Source organism: Callithrix jacchus, chromosome 22 (assembly GCF_049354715.1).
Source record: "Callithrix jacchus isolate 240 chromosome 22, calJac240_pri, whole genome shotgun sequence".
In the NCBI taxonomy this organism is placed as follows: Eukaryota; Metazoa; Chordata; class Mammalia; order Primates; family Cebidae; genus Callithrix; species Callithrix jacchus.
The window spans coordinates 9,149,994-9,170,738 of NC_133523.1; the positions used below are offsets into that span (position 1 = coordinate 9,149,994).

General features: G+C 53.0%; 1 protein-coding gene across 3 annotated transcripts in view; it reads right to left on the reverse strand.

Annotated features, from left to right (window-relative positions):
* Window positions 1-1,988: 1,988 nt before the first annotated feature.
* The window catches only part of COL5A3 (collagen type V alpha 3 chain), a 52,332-nt gene continuing 33,575 nt past the window's right edge, over window positions 1,989-20,745 (reverse strand). For all 3 annotated transcript variants that reach the window (XM_078360509.1, XM_035284227.3, XM_035284228.3), the window contains 26 exons: window positions 20,156-20,263; window positions 19,927-20,034; window positions 19,791-19,844; window positions 19,131-19,184; window positions 17,412-17,519; window positions 17,282-17,335; window positions 17,031-17,084; window positions 16,858-16,911; window positions 16,672-16,725; window positions 16,025-16,132; window positions 14,403-14,456; window positions 14,168-14,221; window positions 13,817-13,870; window positions 13,193-13,246; window positions 12,897-13,004; window positions 12,669-12,722; window positions 10,596-10,649; window positions 10,308-10,415; window positions 9,938-9,991; window positions 9,816-9,851; window positions 8,593-8,646; window positions 7,824-8,034; window positions 7,612-7,724; window positions 6,048-6,116; window positions 3,077-3,316; window positions 1,989-2,983 (listed from right to left, as the gene is read on the reverse strand). In XM_078360509.1, the coding sequence (XP_078216635.1) occupies window positions 2,837-2,983; window positions 3,077-3,316; window positions 6,048-6,116; window positions 7,612-7,724; window positions 7,824-8,034; window positions 8,593-8,646; window positions 9,816-9,851; window positions 9,938-9,991; window positions 10,308-10,415; window positions 10,596-10,649; window positions 12,669-12,722; window positions 12,897-13,004; window positions 13,193-13,246; window positions 13,817-13,870; window positions 14,168-14,221; window positions 14,403-14,456; window positions 16,025-16,132; window positions 16,672-16,725; window positions 16,858-16,911; window positions 17,031-17,084; window positions 17,282-17,335; window positions 17,412-17,519; window positions 19,131-19,184; window positions 19,791-19,844; window positions 19,927-20,034; window positions 20,156-20,263 (2,220 nt within the window). In that variant the 3' untranslated portion in view covers window positions 1,989-2,836. The remainder of the gene's footprint in view (window positions 2,984-3,076; window positions 3,317-6,047; window positions 6,117-7,611; window positions 7,725-7,823; window positions 8,035-8,592; window positions 8,647-9,815; window positions 9,852-9,937; window positions 9,992-10,307; window positions 10,416-10,595; window positions 10,650-12,668; window positions 12,723-12,896; window positions 13,005-13,192; window positions 13,247-13,816; window positions 13,871-14,167; window positions 14,222-14,402; window positions 14,457-16,024; window positions 16,133-16,671; window positions 16,726-16,857; window positions 16,912-17,030; window positions 17,085-17,281; window positions 17,336-17,411; window positions 17,520-19,130; window positions 19,185-19,790; window positions 19,845-19,926; window positions 20,035-20,155; window positions 20,264-20,745) is intronic.

Consider the following 20,745-nt stretch of genomic DNA (forward strand, 5'->3'; position numbering starts at 1 on the left):
CCAGAACAGGCAAATCCTTAGGGAAAGAAAGCAGATTCATAGTTGCCTACAGTTGGGAGGTTGGAAAGAGATGAGGAGTGACCACTAGTGGGTATAGAATATCTTTTGGGGTGATGAAAATTCTAAAATTGATTGTGTTGATGGTTGCACAAGTCTGTGAATGCACTAAGAACCATTTAATTATACAGCTTAGATGGGTGAATTCATGGCATGTGAATTCTATCTCAATAAAAAATCAGTTAAAGAACACACCTCAAACCAACATCTAATTCCTAATTCAAATCATCCCAAACCAAACTTTTTTTTTTTTTTTAGACAAAGTCTTGCTGTGGTGTTACCCAGGCTGGAGCACAGTGGTACAATCTCAGATCACTGCAGCCTCTGCTTCCCAGGCTCAAGTGACCCTCCCACCTCAGCCTCCTGAGTAGCTGGGACCACAGGCATGCTCCTCCATGTGCAGCTAATTAAAATCATATATATATATATATATAGTGGCTCATGTCTGTAATCTCAGAACTTTTGGAGGCTGAGTTGGGCGGATCACAAGGTCAGGAGTTCGAGACCAGCCTGATCAACATGGTGAAACCCTGTCTCTACTAAAATACAAAAATTAGCCGGGTGTGGTGGCGGGCACCTGTAATCCCAGCTATTCAGGAGGCTGAGGCAGGAGACTCGCTTGAACCCGGGAGACAGAGGTTGCAGTGAGCTGAGATCACAGCAGTGCACTCCAGCCTGGGGGACAGAGCTAGACTCCACCTCAAAAAAAAAAAAAAAAAAAAATCTTATAAAGAGGCCAAACTTCTGGGTTAAGCTGACGTGGGCCTCCCATCTCAAGCTATTTTCAACTTTTTTTAGGAGCCTGGATGAATAAATAGGCCTATAATCTCCAGCGAGTCTCATTATAATTGGATTCTCAAAAGACATACCTGATTAATATAGGTGATAACAGGTACGTCAGATGAGACAAGAGCAAGACCCCAGGAGAGATATATCACACACCAGATGAAAGAGATCAGGAGTTGGGAGAGGTGCTCATGCTTGTAATCTCAGCAGCTCAGGAGCCTGAGGCAGGGGGATCGCTTGAGGCCAGGAGTTTGAGTCCAGCCTGGGCAACGAAGCAAGGCACCATCTCTACACACACACACACACACACACACACACACACAAAACAAACAAAATCCCAGCTGGGTGTGATGGTACATGTCTGTGGTCCCAGGTACTCAGGAGGCTGAGGAAGGAGGATCACTTGAGTCCAAGAGTTGGAGGCCGCAGTGAGCCAGGATCATGCCCTTGCACTCCAGCCTGGGCAACAAAATGAGATCCAGTCTCTAAAAATGAACAAAGGCCAGGCACAGTGGCTTACGCCTGTAATCCCAGCACTCTGGGAGGCCGAGGCAGATGGATCACCTGAGGTCAAGGGTTCAAGACCAGCCTGGCCAACATGGTGAAACCCTGTGTCTACTAAAAATACAAAAAATTGGCCGGGCGCGGTGGTTCAGGCCTATAATCCCAGCACTTTGGGAGGCTGAGGTGGGTGGTTCACGAGGTCAAGAGATTGAGACCATCCTGGTCAACAAGGTGAAACCCTGTCTCTGCTAAAATTACAAAAATTAGCTGGGTATGATGGTGCATGCCTGTAGACCCAGCTACTCGGGAGGCTGAGGCAGGAGAATTGCTTGAACCCAGGAGGCAGAGGTTGCGGTGAGCCAAGATTGTGCCATTGCACTCCAGTCTGGGTAACAACGAAACTCCGTCTCAAAAAAAAAAAAAAAAAAAAAAAAAATTAGCTGGGTGTGCTGGCAGAGCCCGGCAATCCCAGCTTCTAGGGAGGCTGAGGCAGGAGAATCGCTTGAACCTGGGAGGCAGAGGTTGCAATGAGCCAAGATCGTGCCACCGCACTCCAGCCTGTACGACAGAGCAAGACTCTGTCTCAAAAATAAATAAACACAAAAACAAAAAATTAAAAAAAAGAAACACAGAGACAGAAACACAGTTCATCGGTTTATTCTCAGATTTGAGATGCAAATTATGCCCTATGGCCTGGGGACGGGAGGCCGGGCTTGGGCTGGAATCTCTCATCATATCCCAGCCTTCCCTAAGGAGAAAGCAGATGAAATCTACAACAGGAGGGTATTTTCCCCTTTAATACAGACCCAGGTATAAATAGGGCAGCACCATTAGGATCCTGATTCTCTCCCCACCATCTTGGTCCCCAAACCACCTGGCATGGCAAGGTTAGCCTGGGCAGGTGGGGAGAACGGGGAGTGGATTTGCAGAGCTGGGCTGAGGCAGGAGAAGAAACAGCTCAGTCAAGGGAAGTCCCACTTCCCTCTGTAGTCTGACTTCAGCCCTTTCACCATGGAAATAGAAAGGATCAAAGGGGGTGGGGGGGAGGGTCCCAGCCTGGGATCAGGAGACATCCAGTGCTTAACTCTGGGGAGGGGTAGCACCAAAAGGTGTGAAAGGCAGTGATGGAGGAGTGAGGAGGCAGGCATTGGGGATGGGGGGGGACATCGTTCATCAGCTCTAAGTTAGAAGCTCATTACATGGGAGTTCAAGGGATGGGGGTAGAGGCTTGGGTGAAAAGGGAGGGGAGAAAGAGCCAGACTGCAGTTTGCCACCTAAAATGGGGTGGGAGGAGGCTGGACCTTTGGGCCAGGGAAACCCAGCCACCAGTGCCCTGGAAAGGAGAAGGAATGACTAACCGTGATGAGCGAAGTCACATCCCATTGGCTCCAGAGTCACAGGTAACGATAAATAGGGTGGCTTCAAAGCCTCAGCACCAAATGCACCCCATTTTGGGGCTCCCTTATGATCCCTCCCACCCCAAACACTCTCAGCTGCTGAAGCAGACAGGGCCCAGTTCAAATCCAAACTTCTGGTTCGTCTGGCCAAAGTCAGTGGCCGCCACATCCCACAGGGGCAGAAATCCCGCTCGAGAAGAGCTGAATTCGAAAATGGTCTTTGTCTGTCCTTTCCGGAGCTGTCCACAGAGAAGACAGGGATGGCGAGTTATGGGGAGGGTGGCTGAGGTCTTGCCTCCCCTCTCCAGCCGGCCTCTGCCCCACCCTCTTACCCGGCAGCCGTCCTGGGGGACACTGACGGTGGCTGCTGTCATCTGGTTGAAGGACAGCTCCTCTCCATTGGTGCCAAGGAAGCGGGCGGAGCGGCTGTGGTCACCTGTGGCTTGGTCCAGCCAGGCAGCCGCATTCTGGCAGGAGTAGGTGAAGCTCTGGCGAGCTGTGGCACTCAGCAGTTTCAGGAAGTTCAGCTGCACGACATTCACTGGGGCCCCGTCGGCGTCCACGTAGGAGAACTGGTGGGAGGAGGTCAAGGCAGAGGGGGAAGGGGCTCCATGAGCCTCTATGTTTTCTGCAGAACCACACCCCCCAGTCTCCACCTGCTGGCAGAGCAGCCACCCCTCCCATGTTGCCATCTCGGAGGAGGTCCCTCCAGCCTCCTGGAGATCCCTGGCAGAACTACAAAAGTCATCTGAGCATCCACCCATCCCCCTCTCCATCCAGGGGGTCTCCATGCCCACTCCACCTGACCTCCCAAATTTTGATTGCTTCATCCACCAATCCAGGAATTTTTTTTTTTTTTTTTTTTGAGACGGAGTCTCGCTCTGTCGCCCAGGCTGGAGTGCAGTGGCGCTATCTCGGCTCACTGCAACCTCCACCTCCTGGGTTTAAACAGTTCTCTCCCTCAGCCCCCGGAGTAGCTGGGACTGCAGGCACTTGCCACCATGCCCGGCTCATTTTTGTATTTTTAGTAGAGACAGGGTTTGACCATCTTGGCCAGGCTGGTCTTGATCCTGACCTCGTGATCTACCCGTCTTGGTCTCCCAAAGTGCTGGGATTACAGGCATGCGCCATTTCAGGGTTTTAACACACTCATTCCCATGCAGAAGCCACAACTCTACTTCCACTCTTGTGAGCCGCTGGATCTACAGACCTCACTGTCTCCTAAACACCTGATTTCTGCCCTGTCCAATATGGCAGCCACGTGTCTAATGACCATGTGGCTTCTGAGCACTTGAAATGAGGCCGATTCGAAGGAGGGAATTTTTTTTAACTTTATTTAGTTTTTTCCCCCCTTTTTTGGGTGGAGGTTGGGGTCTCGCTCTTTCACCCAGGGGTGAGTGCACTGGCACAATCCCAGCCCACTCCAGCCTCCATCTCCTAGCCTCAAGTTATCCTCCCATCTTGGCCTCCCAAGCAGCTGGGACTACAGGTGCACACAACCATGCCTGGCTGGCACGTTTTTTTCTTTTTTTTTTTTCCACTCTGTTGACCAGGCTGAAGTGTACTGGTGCGATCTCAGCTCACTGTAACCTCTACCTCCCGAGTTCAAGCGATTCTCCTGCTTCAGCCTCCCAAGTAGCTGGGACTACAGGCATGCTCCACCATGCCTGGCTAAGTTTTATATTTTTAATAGAGACAGGATTTCATCATGTTGGCCAGGATGGTCTCGATTCCTTGACCTTGTGATCCACCCACCTCGGCCTCCCAAAGTGCTGTGATTACAGGCCTGAGCCACCACGCCCAGCTGCCTGGCTGGGGCTTTTTTCTTTTTCAACTTCATTTAAGTTTTTTACAAGAAAAAATTCATAACTAATGACTGAGCTTCAATCCGGTTACCAGAAAGCTTATGCTCGGAACAACTTGAGTCTGAATCTACTTTTTAAACTGTTGTCCATGGTTTTACGAAATCTAAATATAGACCAAGTATTGCCAATAAAATTTAGCATTCAAATTGTGATGTAAAATCTGCACCAGATTTTGAAGAGCTAATATGAAAAAATAGAAAATATCTTAACAATGCTTTTTGTTTGTTTGTTTTGAGGCGGAATCTTGCTCTGTTGCCCAGGCTGGAGTGCAGTGGCGCAGTCCTGGCTCACTCCAACCTCTGCCTCCTTGGTTCAAGCAATTCTCCTGCCTCAACCTCTCGAGTAGCTGGGATTACAGGCATGTGCCACCATGCCCGGCTAATTTTTCGTATTTTTAGTAAAGATGGGTTTTTATCATGTTGGCCAGGCTGGCCTCAAATTCCTGACCTCAAGTGATCCACCTGCCTCGGTCTCCCAAAGTGCTGGGAATACAGTCAGGAGCCATTGTGTCCAGCCATGTGGCTTTTTCTTCTTCAAATTCACCAGATCCTGTCTTGACTCTGAGCCTTTGCATATACCATTCCCTCTCCCTGGAACAATTGTTCTTGTCCTTCCTAGCTTGCTAACACAATACCTTCTGTTTTTTTGTTTGTTTTTGAGACAGAGTCTTGTTCTGTCACCCAGGCTGGAGTGTAGCGGCGTGATCTTGGCTCACTGCCACCTCTGCCTCCCATGTTCAAGCAATTCTCTGCCTCAGCCTCCTGAGCAGTTGGGAGTATAGGCACCTGCCACCATATCCAGTTTTTTTCTTCTTCTTCTTCTTCTTTTTTTTTTTTTTTTGAGACGGAGTTTCACTCTTGTTGCCCAGGCTGGAGTGCAATGGAGCACTGTCAGCTCGTCACAACCTCTGCCTCCCGGATTCAAGTGATTCTCTGGCCTCAGCCTCCCAAGTAGCTAGGATTACAGGCATGTGCTACCACGCCCAGCTAATTTTGTATTTTTAGTAGTAGAGATGGGGTTTCTCCATATTGGTCAGCCTGGTCTTGAACTCCTGACCTCGTGAATCACCCGGCCTCGTGAATCACATTGGCCTCCTAAAGTGCTGGGTGAGCCATTGCGACCAGCCACACAATGCATTCTTTAGGCTTCGGATGAGCTGTGATCTCTACCAGGAAGCCTTCTGGTCTTTCCAGCACTGCCTCTGAATTTCCACCATGCCCTGTGCTTCCCCTGTCCTGGCATCATCATTCTGTATGGCAATTGACTGCCTGTTCCACATCTGATGCTGCTGCCACCCCACCTCTAGCCTGCAATCTCTAGGAAGGTGGAGGAGAGTCTGTCCTGTTCATCTCACTTCTACGAACCCATCCCTCAACCGCCCCCCTGCTGGTTTCCATCCCTTTCCATGCCACCCCCACCTCGGCCTCTGGTGACTCACCTTCTTCCCTCGACGGAATGTGCTATACCAGCCTCCAGGCTTTTCCTTGGACCAGGAGGCCAATTTCACCTGGAGGAGAAAGGGGAAGGTCACTGTTGCAGATGCCCTTGGTGCCACCTAGATCCCACCTGCATTTACCTCCTCACACCAAAGGCTGCTGACTGTGACTATGTCAGGATGTTCTCCGGCTCCTGGGACAGATGGGCTCTGCCAGTGCACAATCAGGGAAAGGGGGTTCATGCCCCTGAGGCAGCCCTCATCCAATGACTGATGAGAGTTGGTGGATAGATACCCCAGGTCCCTTGCCTCCAAGGGGGATAACTCTCAGGTGCCTGTGCTACACAGTCTCCCAGGGTTCCCCAGTGGGACTGAGCTCTGGGTCCCCAGATGATACCATTTTATTTATTTAATTGATTAATTTATTTTTGAGGCAGGGTCTCACTCTATCACTCAGGCTGAAATCCAGTGACATAATCTTAGCTCACTGCAGCTTCAAACTCCTGGGCTTTGAAGCAATCCTCCCACTGCAGCCTCCTGAGTAGCTGGAACTACAAGCGTGCACCATGCCCAGCTTTTTAATTTTTTCTTTTATTTTTTGAGAGTCTTATTCTGTCACCCAGGCTGGAGTGCAGTGGTGTGATCACTGGCCCACTGCAGCCTTGTCCTCCAAAGTTCAAGCCATCCTCTGACCTCAGCCTCCTAAGTAGCTGGGACAATAGGAATATGCCACCGTGCCTGGATTTTTTTTTTTTTTTTTGGAGCTTGAGTCTTTCTATGTCACCCAGGCTGATCTTGAACTCCTGAGCTCGAGTGATCCTCCCACCTCAGCCTCCCGAAGTGCTGGGATTACATGTATGAACCATGAACCACTGTGCCTAGCCCCAGCCTCTCCCTTTGGGCTAGAAGGTAAGCAGGTGACTGAAGAGGAGGCCCTCAGATGTTAGCAATTGTTTAGGGATCAAGGCCTACGCTCCAGGCCCAGGAAGTGGGAAGTCCAAGGTTGTCTAAATTCCCATCCACTGGGCATCTGAACTCCACTAAACCAGGGGAAGATAGACCAGTTAAAAATAACAACATGGGGCTGGGTGAGGTGGCTCAAACCTGTAATCTCAGCACTTTGGGAGGCCGAAATGGGCGGATCACTTGAGGCCAGGAGTTTGAGACCAGTCTGGCCAATATGGTGAAACCCCATCTCTACTAAAAAATACAATACAAAAATGAACTGGGTGTGGTGGCAGGCACCCAGCCAATTTTTTAATTTTTGTAGAAATGGGGTTTTGCCATGTTGCTCAGGCCGGTCTTGAACTCCTGACTCAAGCAATCCACCCGCCTCAGCCTCCCAAAATGCTGAGATTATAGGCCTGTGCCACCACGCTGGCCTGATTTTTTTTTCTTTTTGATCCTCTGCTGTAGTCTTAGCTATTGAGACAGGACTTGGTATACAGTAAGTGCTCCATAAATGTCAGTTGAAGGAAGGATACCATCGCAGACAAGGTGGGGGTGGGTGTGAGGAACAGGGAACAGCCCTTCTTGGGGGAGGGGATGAGAGGTTTGGGGCACTCACGATCTCAAACTTCTTGTCGGGATAGAGGCAGGTCTCTCCTCCCGCCGTGAAGTTGCAAAAAACCCTGAAGGAGTCCCGCGCGCAGCCCTGGTTGGGGTCAATCCAGTATTCCCCTGCCGCAGAGCCAGGCAGGGTGGGTGAGTCCGGGCAGACCCGACGGACCCCACCCCCACCCCGCATCGCATCCCAGTGGCGGGGGAACCGGACCTCACCATCAGGCAGGTGCGGGTGGTTGCGGTGCAGCTCGTGGCACACGAGGCCCGGGCGCTCTGCAGTGCCGGGAGGACGCTGCAGCTGCTCCAGCTCCAAGCTCAGCGACGTGAGCGAGGCCAGCACCTCCTCCAGGCCGCCCTCCACGAATGGGAGCGGGACTGGGACCGAGCGCCGGCGCCTGCGCAGCCCATGCAGCTCAGCAGGGGGACCCTGGGCGCGGGGGATGGGGACCGAGGAGAAGAGAGGGGAGATGGGGGAGGAACAGACGGGAGAAAGAGAGACAGGCAGAGATGAAGAGGGAGAGAGACAAACAAGGGGCAGAGACAGAGAAAGGAGAGAGAAGCAGACAGGGAGAGACACACGGGAAAGAGACAGGTTCAGAGATGGGGAGAAGCCAGGTTGTAAGAGGACAAAATAGAAAACCGCAAGAAAAGCAGACGCCGAGGGAGAGAGAGCAGGAAAAAGAGAAGAGATGAAATAGTGGCGCAGGGGAGCCAGAGACAGGTAAGGGAGATGGAGAGAGACAGGAAGGGAGAGATGGGGTCGGAGAGACAAGACCCATGTCAGAGCCCCCATGGGTGTCCCCTTAAACCCCCCTCCCAGCCCAGACCTTCCTTGGTATTTTGCAGGGAACTGCCCTCTTCACCTACATCCCCTGAACACCAGTGTGTGCCTCGCCCAGTGCTGGGCACAGCCTCTGGGGACACCCATAGTCCTTGCTCTCCCCCTAGGCCTTGGCGCCCAGCCCCCTCTCCCTGGGGAACTCACTGGGGGGCCTGGGGGCCCTGCAGGTCCGGTGTCTCCACGGGGGCCCATGGAACCCTGTAGGGAGAAGTCACTTGGAGGGTAAGCTCTGTCTTTGGAGACCCTTCCCACCAACACACCAACACACACACACACCAACACACACCAACACACCAACACACCAACACACACCCCCACCAACACACCCACACCCCCACACACCAACACACACACCAATACACGCACAAACACACCAACACACCAATACACACACCAACACATACCAATACCACACATACCAACACACCCCCACACACACACCAACATACCAACACACACACCAACACACACACCAACACACCAATACACACCAACACACACCCACACACATCAACACACCAACACACACCAACACACACACCAACACACACACACCAACACACACACACACAGCCTTGGGGAAAGGACATAGTTTTCAGTACTGAGACACAAATTTTTCTTCCTTCCTTCCTTCCTTCCTTCCTTCCTTCCTTCCTTCCCTTCCTTCCCTTCCTTCCCTTCCTTCCCTTCCTTCCCTTCCCCTTCCTCTTCCTTCCTTCCTTCCTTCCTTCCTTCCTTCCTTCCTTCCTTCCTTCCCTTCCTTCCCTTCCTTCCCTTCCTTTCCTTCCCCTTCCCCTTCCTCTTCCTTCGTTCCTTCTTCTGCTAGAGTGCAGTGGCGCAGTCTTGGCTCACTGCAACCTCTGCCTCCTGGGTTCAAGCGATTCTCCTGCCTCAGCTTCCTGAGTAGCTGTGATTACAGGCGCCCACCAGGATGCCCAGCTAATTTTTGTATTTTCAGTAGAGACCGGGTTTCACCATGTTGGCCAGGCTGGTCTCTAACTCCTGACCTCATGATCAGCCCGCCTCAACCTCCCAAAGTGCTGGGATTACAGGCGTGAGCCACCGCGCCCAGCCACAAATTTCCATGTTTTAATGTCTCTGAAATCAGCATCTTAAAAACTTTGGCAAGTCACCGTTTACTTGGCAGAACTGTTTTCTTTCCTAGCAGCTTATAAAATAATGGTACATCTTATAATTGACGGCATTTTGGATCTGATGAAATACAACAGTAGGTGTTGAATAAATATTTGTCAAAGGCACGATGGCGTGAATGAAGAAAGAAATGAAGGCAGAGGCGTGGAGGCTTCTCATGCAGTGGAGGGGTGGGAGCTGGGCTGCACAAGCCCAGGGAAGGAGGGTGTACTCACCGGAGACCCCTTTGAGCCTTTCTGTCCCAGAGGGCCCTGTGGGGCACAAACAGGGAGAGCTGAGGTCCTAGCCTGGTCTGCCATAGTGACCTCATCCCACAAAACATTCCCTTCATACTCACCACCATGCCTGGGGGCCCAGGGTGGCCCAGAGAGCCGATGGGACCAGGGGGACCCTTGGGAAAGGACATCAGGGTCAGTATTGGTGGGGTACACCCTACTGCCCTGACAGATCCCCTAGACAAGCCTTCAGTACCATCCAAGAAAGACCCAAACCCTAGGCAAGCCTCCAATTCCCCAACAGAGAGACCTCAAACCCCAGACCCAGCCTCCAACTTGCCAGTTCCCAGATATAACCCCCTATTTTCCCCAGACACACCCTTATTAATCCAGACCCACGTTTCCCGGACCCCACACCCACAGTCTCCCAACAGCTCCTCCACCCACCCCCTCCTTCAAACATATTTCTCCCACTCAGGGCAGAACACTCACAGGGTCTCCCTTGGGGCCAGGAGGTCCCTGCATGCCTGGTAACCCCTGATCTCCTTTCTCACCAGCTTCCCCCGAGGGGCCAATGAGACCAATCAATCCAATGTGGCCCTGGAGGACAAAAGAGGCACAGACAGGGGAGGACATGGGAGGATGCAGGAGATTTTTCTCCTAGAGCCTTAGGGTGATGAGTTTGGGAGCAGAGGATGCCCTAATCTCCCAGCTCCTGGCCAGGGAGGGAGGGAAAAAGGGGAGGAGATGGGGAAGAGAATAATAAAATGATATTCTTACCTTTTCCCCCTTGGGGCCAGCATCTCCCTTCAGCCCTGGGAGGCCAGAGGGCCCCTGGGAGGAGAGCAATGGTCAGTGAGGGAGTCTCAAATGTGAACACTCAAGGTCTGTGTGGGTGGCTGGGGGATGGTCACATGGGAAATTATGCACACTTCAAATAGGAATGATCAGGGATGGAGTCAAAGCATGGTCAGTGTAGGCCAAGGTGGGATGATGAGAGCCACTGAGGGGTTGATTGGAGGATGGACACTGTGAGTGGTCAGTGGCCAAGGTCAGCATGGATGATCAGTGTAGACTGTCAGGGTGGTGGGTTGGTGTGCTCAGTGTAGATCATCAAAGTGGAGGGTCAGAGCAGAGGGTTAGTAGAGATGGGCAGTGTAGACCATCAGGGTGGCGTGTTAGAGCAGAGGGCTATGGAGACCAGCAGTGTCGACCATCAGGGTGGAGTGTCAGAGCAGAGGGCTATGGAGACCAGCAGTGTAGACCATCAGGGTGGAGGGTCAGAGCAGAGGGCTATGGAGACCAGCAGTGTCGACCATCAGGGTGGAGTGTCAGAGCAGAGGGCTATGGAGACCAGCAGTGTAGACCATCAGGGTGGAGGGTCAGAGCAGAGGGCTATGGAGACCAGCAGTGTAGACCGTCAGGGTGGAGTGTTAGAGCAGAGGGCCATGGAGACCAGCAGTGTAGAGCATCAGGGTGGAGGGTCAGAGCAGAGGGCTATGGAGACCAGCAGTGTCGACCATCAGGGTGGAGTGTCAGAGCAGAGGGCCATGTAGACCAGCAGTGTAGACCATCAGGGTGGAGTGTTAGAGCAGAGGGCCATGGAGACCAGCAGTGTAGACCATCAGGGTGGAGTGTTAGAGCAGAGGGCTATGGAGACTAGCAGTGTAGACCATCAGGGTGGAGGGTCAGAGCAGAGGGCTATGGAGACTAGCAGTGTAGAGCATCAGGGTGGAGTGTCAGAGCAGAGGGCTATGGAGACTAGCAGTGTAGACCATCAGGGTGGAGGGTCAGAGCAGAGGGCTATGGAGACTAGCAGTGTAGACCATCAGGGTGGAGGGTCAGAGCAGAGGGCTATGGAGACCAGCAGTGTAGACCATCAGGGTGGAGGGTCAGAGCAGAGGGCTATGGAGACCAGCAGTGTAGACCATCAGGGTGGAGGGTCAGAGCAGAGGGCTATGGAGACCAGCAGTGTAGACCATCAGGGTGGAGTGTTAGAGCAGAGGGCTATGGAGACCAGCAGTGTAGACCATCAGGGTGGAGGGTCAGAGCAGAGGGCTATGGAGACTAGCAGTGTAGACCATCAGGGTGGAGGGTCAGAGCAGAGGGCTATGGAGACTAGCAGTGTAGACCATCAGGGTGGAGGGTCAGAGCAGAGGGCTATGGAGACTAGCAGTGTAGACCATCAGGGTGGAGGGTCAGAGCAGAGGGCTATGGAGACTAGCAGTGTAGACCATCAGGGTGGAGGGTCAGAGCAGAGGGCTATGGAGACCAGCAGTGTAGACCATCAGGGTGGAGTGTTAGAGCAGAGGGCTATGGAGACCAGCAGTGTAGACCATCAGGGTGGAGGGTCAGAGCAGAGGGCTATGGAGACTAGCAGTGTAGACCATCAGGGTGGAGGGTCAGAGCAGAGGGCTATGGAGACTAGCAGTGTAGACCATCAGGGTGGAGGGTCAGAACAGAGGGCTATAGAGACCAGCAGTGTAGACCGTCAGGGTGGAGTGTTAGAGCAGAGGGCTATGGAGACCAGCAGTGTAGACCATCAGGGTGGAGGGTCAGAGCAGAGGGCTATGGAGACTAGCAGTGTAGACCATCAGGGTGGAGGGTCAGAGCAGAGGGCTATGGAGACTAGCAGTGTAGACCGTCAGGGTGGAGGGTCAGAGCAGAGGGCTATGGAGACCAGCAGTGTAGACCATCAGGGTGGAGGGTCAGAGCAGAAAGTTAGTAGACACAGACAGTATGGACATTCAGACAGTCAGTGAGGGTCAGCCTGCACCAATGCTGACTAGGTGGTCACTGGGTGCCCAGATTGGTCCTCAGAGCCAGGACCTCAGGGATAAGCAAGTCTCTTACCAGAGGGCCTGGAGGGCCCATCAGTCCAGGGGATCCCAGGAGGCCTGGTTCGCCCTGAGGATGAAACAGAATATGGGGTGGGCTGCACCCTGCCAGAACCCACTGTGGACCCCCCGCCACCATGCACCAGAGGCAGCCTCTCCAGATGGTGATGGGATTGCAAGCTGGAAGCAGGTTGGGGGGAGGGGCTGGACCCAGCCTGTCCCACCCCTGCTTCACCCCACTCACCACAGGGCCAGGAATCCCTCGAAGACCTTCGGGCCCCACACGTCCAGGAGGCCCTCGAGCCCCCATTGGACCTGTCCTCCCTGGGGTCCCGTCGGGACCTGGCTCTCCCTGGAATGGACACAGGCAAGGGAGGGGGCCAGAGTCAGAGGATTCCTGCCTCCTGATCCACAGCCAAGAACTACTCAGGACCCAGAAGGAGTGGGTGCCTAGGGTGGTCACGGTCTGTCCTTACCTGGTGGCCCCACTATTGGCCCTTCCCCTTTTCAGGGACCCTTCCCCCTTTCAGGGGGACTCACCTTGGCACCTTTCTCCCCTTCTCTACCTTCTCGACCCATGTGGCCTGAAGGACCCTGGGAAGGGAAAGACAGTGGGGGGGGCTAGGGGCTGACTGAGGGTCTGAGGGGTGACTGGGGGCTGTGGGGTGAGTGGGGTCTGTAAGGTGAGTGGGGTCTGTGGGTGAGTGGGGGCTGTGGGTGAGTGTGGTCTGTAAGATGAGTGTGGTCTGTAAGGTGAGTGGGGGCTGTGGGGTGAGTGGAGTTTGTGGGTGAGTGGGGTCTGTAAGGTGAGTGGGGTCTGTAAGGTGAGTGGGGTCTGTGGGGTAAGTGGGGGCTGTGGGGTGAGTGCGGTCTATAAGGTGAGTGGGATCTGTAAGGTGAGTGGGGGCTGTGGGGTGAGTGGGGTCTGTGGGGTAAGTGGGGGCTGTGGGGTGAGTGCGGTCTATAAGGTGAGTGGGATCTGTAAGGTGAGTGGGGGCTGTGGGGTGAGTGGAGTTTGTGGGTGAGTGGGGTCTATAAGGTGAGTGGGATCTGTAAGGTGAGTGGGGGCTGTGGGGTGAGTGGAGTCTGTGGGGTGAGTGGGGTCTGTAAGGTGAGTGGGGGCTGTGGGTAGGTCAGGGATCCAGGAGGTGGCTCATCACTTACCCTCTTGCCGGGGGGCCCAGGGGCGCCGGGTTCCCCAGAAGCTCCAGGCGGGCCCTGGAGGAGACAAGGGCACCAGCTGTGGTCTCAGCTAATGTTGTTTGAGCCTCACTGTTTTAGGACACCTTGGACCAGAGGACAGCTTTCCCCAGGCATCACCCCAGCACCGGGCACTCCCACCTCCCACCTGCTCCCTCAAGCTGTTCACATTCCTGGGGGTCCCCAGAGAGGTGAAGCAGGAGCATCTGCAGGGGCCTTGGGTACCCCACTAGCCCACTCCCCTGCCCCCCAATTTACTCATTCATTAGCTTCCCAACCCCCTCCCAGCACCACACCCTCTGTTCCCCCACTCACCGGCCCCCCAACATCACCAGGGTCTCCCTTCTCCCCTGGGGAACCGTCTATGCCCTGTATGGGGGGAAGACAGAGTTGGGTGGGGTGATGAGGGTCCGTGAGAATTTGGGGTGGGGCTGGGAGGCAAATGAAGGTTATTGGTTCCACTGTCAGTGCCCAGGTCTGTGGGGGTGGGGAGACGGGGACACAATCAGGAAACATGTCAGGATTGGGGAGGAGAGGGGGTCACACTCACTGAAACTCCAGGGTCTCCTGGGGGCCCTAGATCTCCGGGGAGCCCTGTGGGGCCCTGGAACACAGAATGATTAATAATCACATCTCTGAATTGTTGAGCAATCATGCATTTATGAAACAGATCAACTGTATCCAGGAACAGTTTGCTTTCTGGGGACACATTTGTGAGCAAAACATAAAATCCCCGGCCTGGTAGAGCAAACATTCTCCCATTTCATGGGTGCAGGCTCTGAGCTAAGAATGCTGCATGCATGGTCTCACTGCAGCCTCCTCACAGCCTCCCAGCTTGGGACTCACAGAGAAAACTGGCCATTCACTTGTCTATTCATTCATTCATTCATTCATTCATTCATTCATTCATGTATCTATACACTCAGAGAAGGGACATTCTGAACGATGAGACTCAAGTGGAGGTCCCAACGATGTTAAAGCCCCTCCCTGACCTCCACCCACCCCAGACCCTACTGTGGTGGCAAAAGGGCCTCAACCTTCACCTCAACACCAAATCCCACATCCACTCCCAATGTGACCCAATTCAATCTTCACCTTTACAACAGTGTTAGAATGATTCACTGTGAAATCAACTTTCATGCCATACAATGATGTATAACCACTGTATATATATGTTTCTTTGGTGTGTGTGTGTATTTTTTTTTTTTTAGTAGAGACGGGGTTTCACCATATTGGCCAGGCTGGTCTTGAACTCCTGACCTTGTGATCTGCCCACCTTGGTCTCTGAAAGTGCTGGGATTACAGGTGTGAGCCACCGTGTCCGGCCATTTCTGTTTCATTCACACATTTATTCACTAATTTACTCATCCATCCACCCACCCATCCATCCATCCATCCATCCATCCATCCATCCATCCGTCCATCCATCCATCTATCCATCTATCCATTCACTCATCTGTTCAGTAATTTTGTTCACTTATGCATCTATCCATTCATTCAGTCATCCATTCACACATTCACTCACTCATTTGTTCATTTGGCCACTCATTTATTCATCCATTCATTCACATTCATGCACCATTAATCTACTTGTTCATCCATTAATTTACTCATTCGTTCATTAATTCACTCATTTATTCATACACATTTATTCATTCGCATATTCATCTATCCACTGATTTATTCACTTATCCATTCATTAATTCACTCATTCATCTATTCATCCATTTATTTATTGAGACAAAGTCTCCCTCTGTCGCCCATTCTGGAGTGCAGTGGCACAATCTCGGCTCACTGCAACCTCTGCCTCCCAGGTTCAAGCATTTCTCCTGCCTCAGCCTCCCAAGTAGCTGGGACTACAGGCACATGCCACCATGCCTGGATAATTTTTGTATCTCTTTTAGTTGAGACAGGGTTTCACCATATTTGCCAGGCTGGTCTCAAACTCCTGACCTTGTGACCCACCCGCGTTGGCCTCCCAAAGTGCTGGGATTACAGGCGTGAGCCATTGAACCTGGCCACTTGTTTATTCATCCATCCATCCATCCACCCATTTGTTCATTCATCCATGTTCTGGAGGTTGCTTATGAAATCAGTAAAAAGTTTGGGAGAGCTTCAAGCACACTCAAGCGCTTCCTCACATGTCTGCCTCCACTTCCCCCCAGGACTCACCATGTTCCCTTTGGCTCCATCCTCTCCAGGGGGACCTTTCTTGCCTGGAGGTCCAGCAGCTCCAGATGGGCCTGAGTCCCCCTTTTCACCAATGTCTCCTTTGGGCCCCTTGACAGAAACAGGTCAGAGGTCAGAGTGGCCTGGACTGCCCAGGGATCGAGGATCAGCATTGGATTCAGGCATTGGGTGGTCTGGGACTTTTCTGGGGTCAGGGTTCAGAGTAGACTAGGCTGTCCAAGGATCAAAGGTCAGAAGGAGCTAGGACTTATGACAGTGAAAGGTCAGGATGGTATAGGTGCCCACTGGTTATGTGCAAGGTTGGCCTAGCCCATGTGCTGCCCTTGAGTGAATTAGAAGATGGGCCCCCTCTGGGCAACTCATCCTCAAGTCAGGACTCATGACGCAGATTGGAGCCCTCACCTATCCTCTGGGCCATGCAGTCTTGTGCAGTGTGCAACCTGCAGAACTGTACATAGCAGCCCTGTCTGAGACCTTCCAGGTTTCCTTCCTCAAGGTAATCAGGGATGCCCACAGGACAGGGGTGAGTGGATGACCTTCGACTGCACAGAGTTTAAGGTGGCCCAAGATGCCCAGGGGTCAGGAGTTCCCTGAGATGAGTGCAGGGACCACATCACATAGTCACTCACCAGGATGCCCGGGGCTCCTGGTGGCCCTGGGTCTCCAGCCTCCCCTGGCTCACCCTGCAAGAGGCAAAGTGAGGATGGGGAGAGGTCCTATCCTAGCAGACAGGGAGGGGCTCCCCAGAATGGCCCTGCCCCATAGGACTGGATTTGCCTCTTCCCCCCATGCAGCCCCTGCTTTCCCCCACTCACCTTCTCACCCACAGCGCCTGGCTGACCAACTCCTCCAGGCAGCCCTGGAGTGCCCTGGAGAGACAGCAAGGGGTAGGAATGGGACTGTGGAATCCCAACATCCTCTTACATCCTCTTACTAGGAAATGGGTGTCACCATCTCTGAACCATCTTGGCCCCCCAAGAGTTCTCACCTCTGAGCCACTGGGGCCTTGGGGACCCCGAGGACCTGGAGCTCCATGGGGACCCTGTGGAAGGGTCAGAATAGTATCCAGTGACTCCATGGCCCCCAAAAGGCCACGGTGACCACAGATACCACTCTCGATGCTACTTACCCTTAAGGACCTTAAAGTGACAATGTCCCTCAAATGAATCTAATGCCTCCCCCAACCCTATAACGCCACCATCCTCCCCCCACCCCCAACCTTTCCCTGAGAGTGCATACCATGGACCCAACATCTCCAACCTCCCCTTTCTCTCCAGGAGGGCCTGGCAGCCCCTGTGGAACAAAGAAGCAAGATTGGGGCACCAGGTAGGGAGACTCAGAGGTGCCAACCCCAAACCCAGACACCTACCTGCAATCCAGGAGGGCCAATCACCCCCACAAAGCCTCTGACTCCATCATCTCCTTTCTGCCCAAAGAGGCCTGGGGGTCCCCGGCGCCCCTGAGCCCCGTCTGCTCCCTGGAAGAATGCAGACAGGGTCATATTTGGGATCTGAGTCAGGGATTAGTGTACAGTGAGGCTCAAGGGTCAGGACTGAGGTTAAGGGTCAGAGTCAGGGTTCAGATTAAGTTTAGGGAGGGTCAGGGTTGAGTTTGGAGTTGGGGTCCAGGTTAAGGAATGGGGCTTTGGAATGAAGTCAAGGGTTGAGTCAAGGTGTTAAGCAGTGAGTTGGATTCAGTTCACGGGCAGGGTTCAAATGGGGTTGAGATGGGATTTAGCATTGGGTTTAAGGTTGGGGCCAAGGTTGGGGCCAGGGTCATATTCAAAGTCTGAGTTCAGGTCTGGGGTCAGCATTGGAAGAGTGGGTCAGAGCCGGGGTTAAAAATAGGGCTGTATGTTCCTATAGTTTGTTAATAAACAAACAAAAAGGAGAGGTCTGGGTCATGGCTTGTTTAAGAGATTTGTTTGGTTGGTTGTTTTTGCTTGCTTCATTTTGCTTTTTTTTTTTCCTTTTGAGACGGAGTTTCGCTCTTGTTACCCAGGCTGGAGTGCAATGGCGCGATCTTGGCTGACCACAACCTCCGCCTCCTGGGTTCAAGCAATTCTCCTGCCTCAGCCTCCTGAGTAGCTGGGACTACAGGTGCGCACCACCATGCCCAGCTAATTTTTGTATTTTTAGTAGAGACAGGGTTTCACCTTGTTGACCAGGATGGTCTCGATCTCTTGACCTTGTGATCCACCCACCTCGGCCTCCCAAAGTGCTGGGATTATAGGCGTGAGCCACCATGCCCGGCCTGTTTCATTTTGTTTTAAGGAGTCTCACTCTGTCATCCAGGCTGGAGTGCAGACCTTGGCTCACTGCAACCTCTGCCTCCCCAATTCAAGCAATTCTCCTGCTTCAGCCTCCCGAGTAGCTGGGATTACAAGTGTGTGCCACCCATGCCTGGCTTTTTTTTTTTTTTTGAGATGGGTGGAGTGCAGTGGTGCAAATCTTGGCTCACTGCAATCTCTGCCTCCTGGATTCAAGCAATTCTCCTGTTACAGCCTCCTGAGTAGCTGGGATTATAGGCGCCTGCCACCAAGTCCAACTAACTTTTTTTGTATTTTTAGTAGAGATGGGGTTTCGCTATTTGGCCAGGCTGGTCTCGAACTCCTGACCTCAGGTGATCCACCCGCCTTGGCCTCCGAAAGTACTGGGATTACTGGCAGGAGCCACCACGCCTGGACGAAGATCAGGTTTGAGTAGGACTGAGGTTAAGGTCATGAGCAGAGTTGAGATGGGGCTAAAATGGGGTTCAGAGCTGGGTTTAGGTTGGAACTGAGTCCAATTGTAGGGTTGAATTCACATTGGGCATCAATATAGGGGGGCAGATTAAGGTTGAGGATGAGGTCGAGACTCAATCAGACTCGGGGTGCGTTCACATTGGGTGTTGGTATTGAGGGGACACATGGTTGGGTTGGGATTGAGTCAGATTCTGGGGTTGAGTTCACACCGGGTGTCGGCATTGGGGGAGGACCAGGGTTGGGTCTGGGGTTGCAATTGAGTCGGTGAGTTTCCACTGTCATTTGCACCCAGTATCCCTTCCCATCAAGGGTCCAGAGAAGGACAACAAAGCCGTAAGCACTCACTGGGGGACCTGGGTGTCCTGCAGGACCCCGTATCCCTGCTGGTCCAGGTGGGCCCTGGGAGAACAGGAAACAGAATAAAAAACTCCCTCAGGTTTAAGATCAGAGAGGGCACTGGAAATATCAATCAGCACCTCCCTGCCCACACCCTTCATGAGAACAACTTCCCCTACCCGGCAGCAACAGCTGCATCCCCCCAAATCCTGGCTTCTCAGCCACCAGCTAATGGGACCAGAGACAGACATCTGTCCTAAGCCCAGCCCTGGCCATCAGGATCTTTCCCCACAAGTTCTACCAAGACCAGGGGCAAAGCTGGCTCAGTGATGGGAGACACTGGAATCAGATGCCTCAGCGCCTGCCATGCGGAGTCACAGGCAGAGGGAAGAACGTGTCACTAAGAAGGGAGAAGGAGTTCACCCCCACCCCAGTGCCTTTCCAGTTCTTCAGGAGCCCCAGCTATCCTTAGCCTGTCTGCAGTTGGGTTCTGTGGCCCCATTGCTCTAGCCAGCTCAAGTACCTTTTGTTGCATGTAGGTGTCAAGATGGTGCCTGGGAAGGCAGGAAACTCCATGGCCTCTCCTACCCCATAGAAATGATCTCTACGTCCCTGGCCTCCTCTCTTCTGCTACCTGCCCGCCCCGCCTCACTGGGGATCTCCACTCACCGCATCTCCTTTATCGCCTTTGATCCCCTTGTGACCGGGGGCGCCCACGTCCCCCTGCAGAGGAAATGGGATGAAGGACCCAGCTGCCATTCACCCCCATTCTCCCCTGGACCCTTTCTCTCTGTGAACCCCTCACCTTGTCCCCTTCCTCGCCAGAAGGCCCAGCAGCTCCAGAGGGTCCCAGAGGCCCTAAGGGCCCTGGGATCCCATCCTTGCCAGTGGCGCCAGGGGGACCACGTTCTCCCTGTTGTGGGGAATGGAAAGGGGGATGTCAGGGGAGGAATGTCCTGCAGGAGCCCAGTCCTGGGATGTGGCACGGCCAGACCCTGAGGGGGCCCTAGGAATGGGATGGGCAGGTCACTTACTGGGGACCCCTTCTCGCCTGCAGGCCCAATGGGGCCTTGGTTGCCACTTTGGCCAGGAAGTCCAATGCCTCCTGCTGGGCCCAAAGGACCCCGCTCACCAGGGGAGCCCTGAAAACAGAGGTAACAGATCAAGAATAATATGAGCAGTAGCCCTCCTTTATGGAGGGTTTTTAAGCCACCAGGCACTGAGTTCTGTGATTATCAGGATGGTATCTAACTCGTTCCCTTCCTGCAGCAGCCAGAGGTGCCTGTGAGCATGTGAGGGGCAAGGCACGTTCCTCTTCTGCTCAAGAACACTCCATGGTTCCCATATCACTTAGAGCAAAAGCCAAAGTCCTCTTGGCAGCCTATACACACACACAGACACACACATATAAATACACACATACATGTATTTATCTACATATATACACACACATATATTTATATACATATATACACATATACACACATACATACATATGTATTTGTGTGTATGGATATATGTATATATATGTGTATGTATGTATTGGTAGAGACAGAGTCTGCTATGTTACCCAGGCTGGCCTCAAACTCCTGGGCTCCAGCAATCCTCCAGCCTCAGCCTTCCA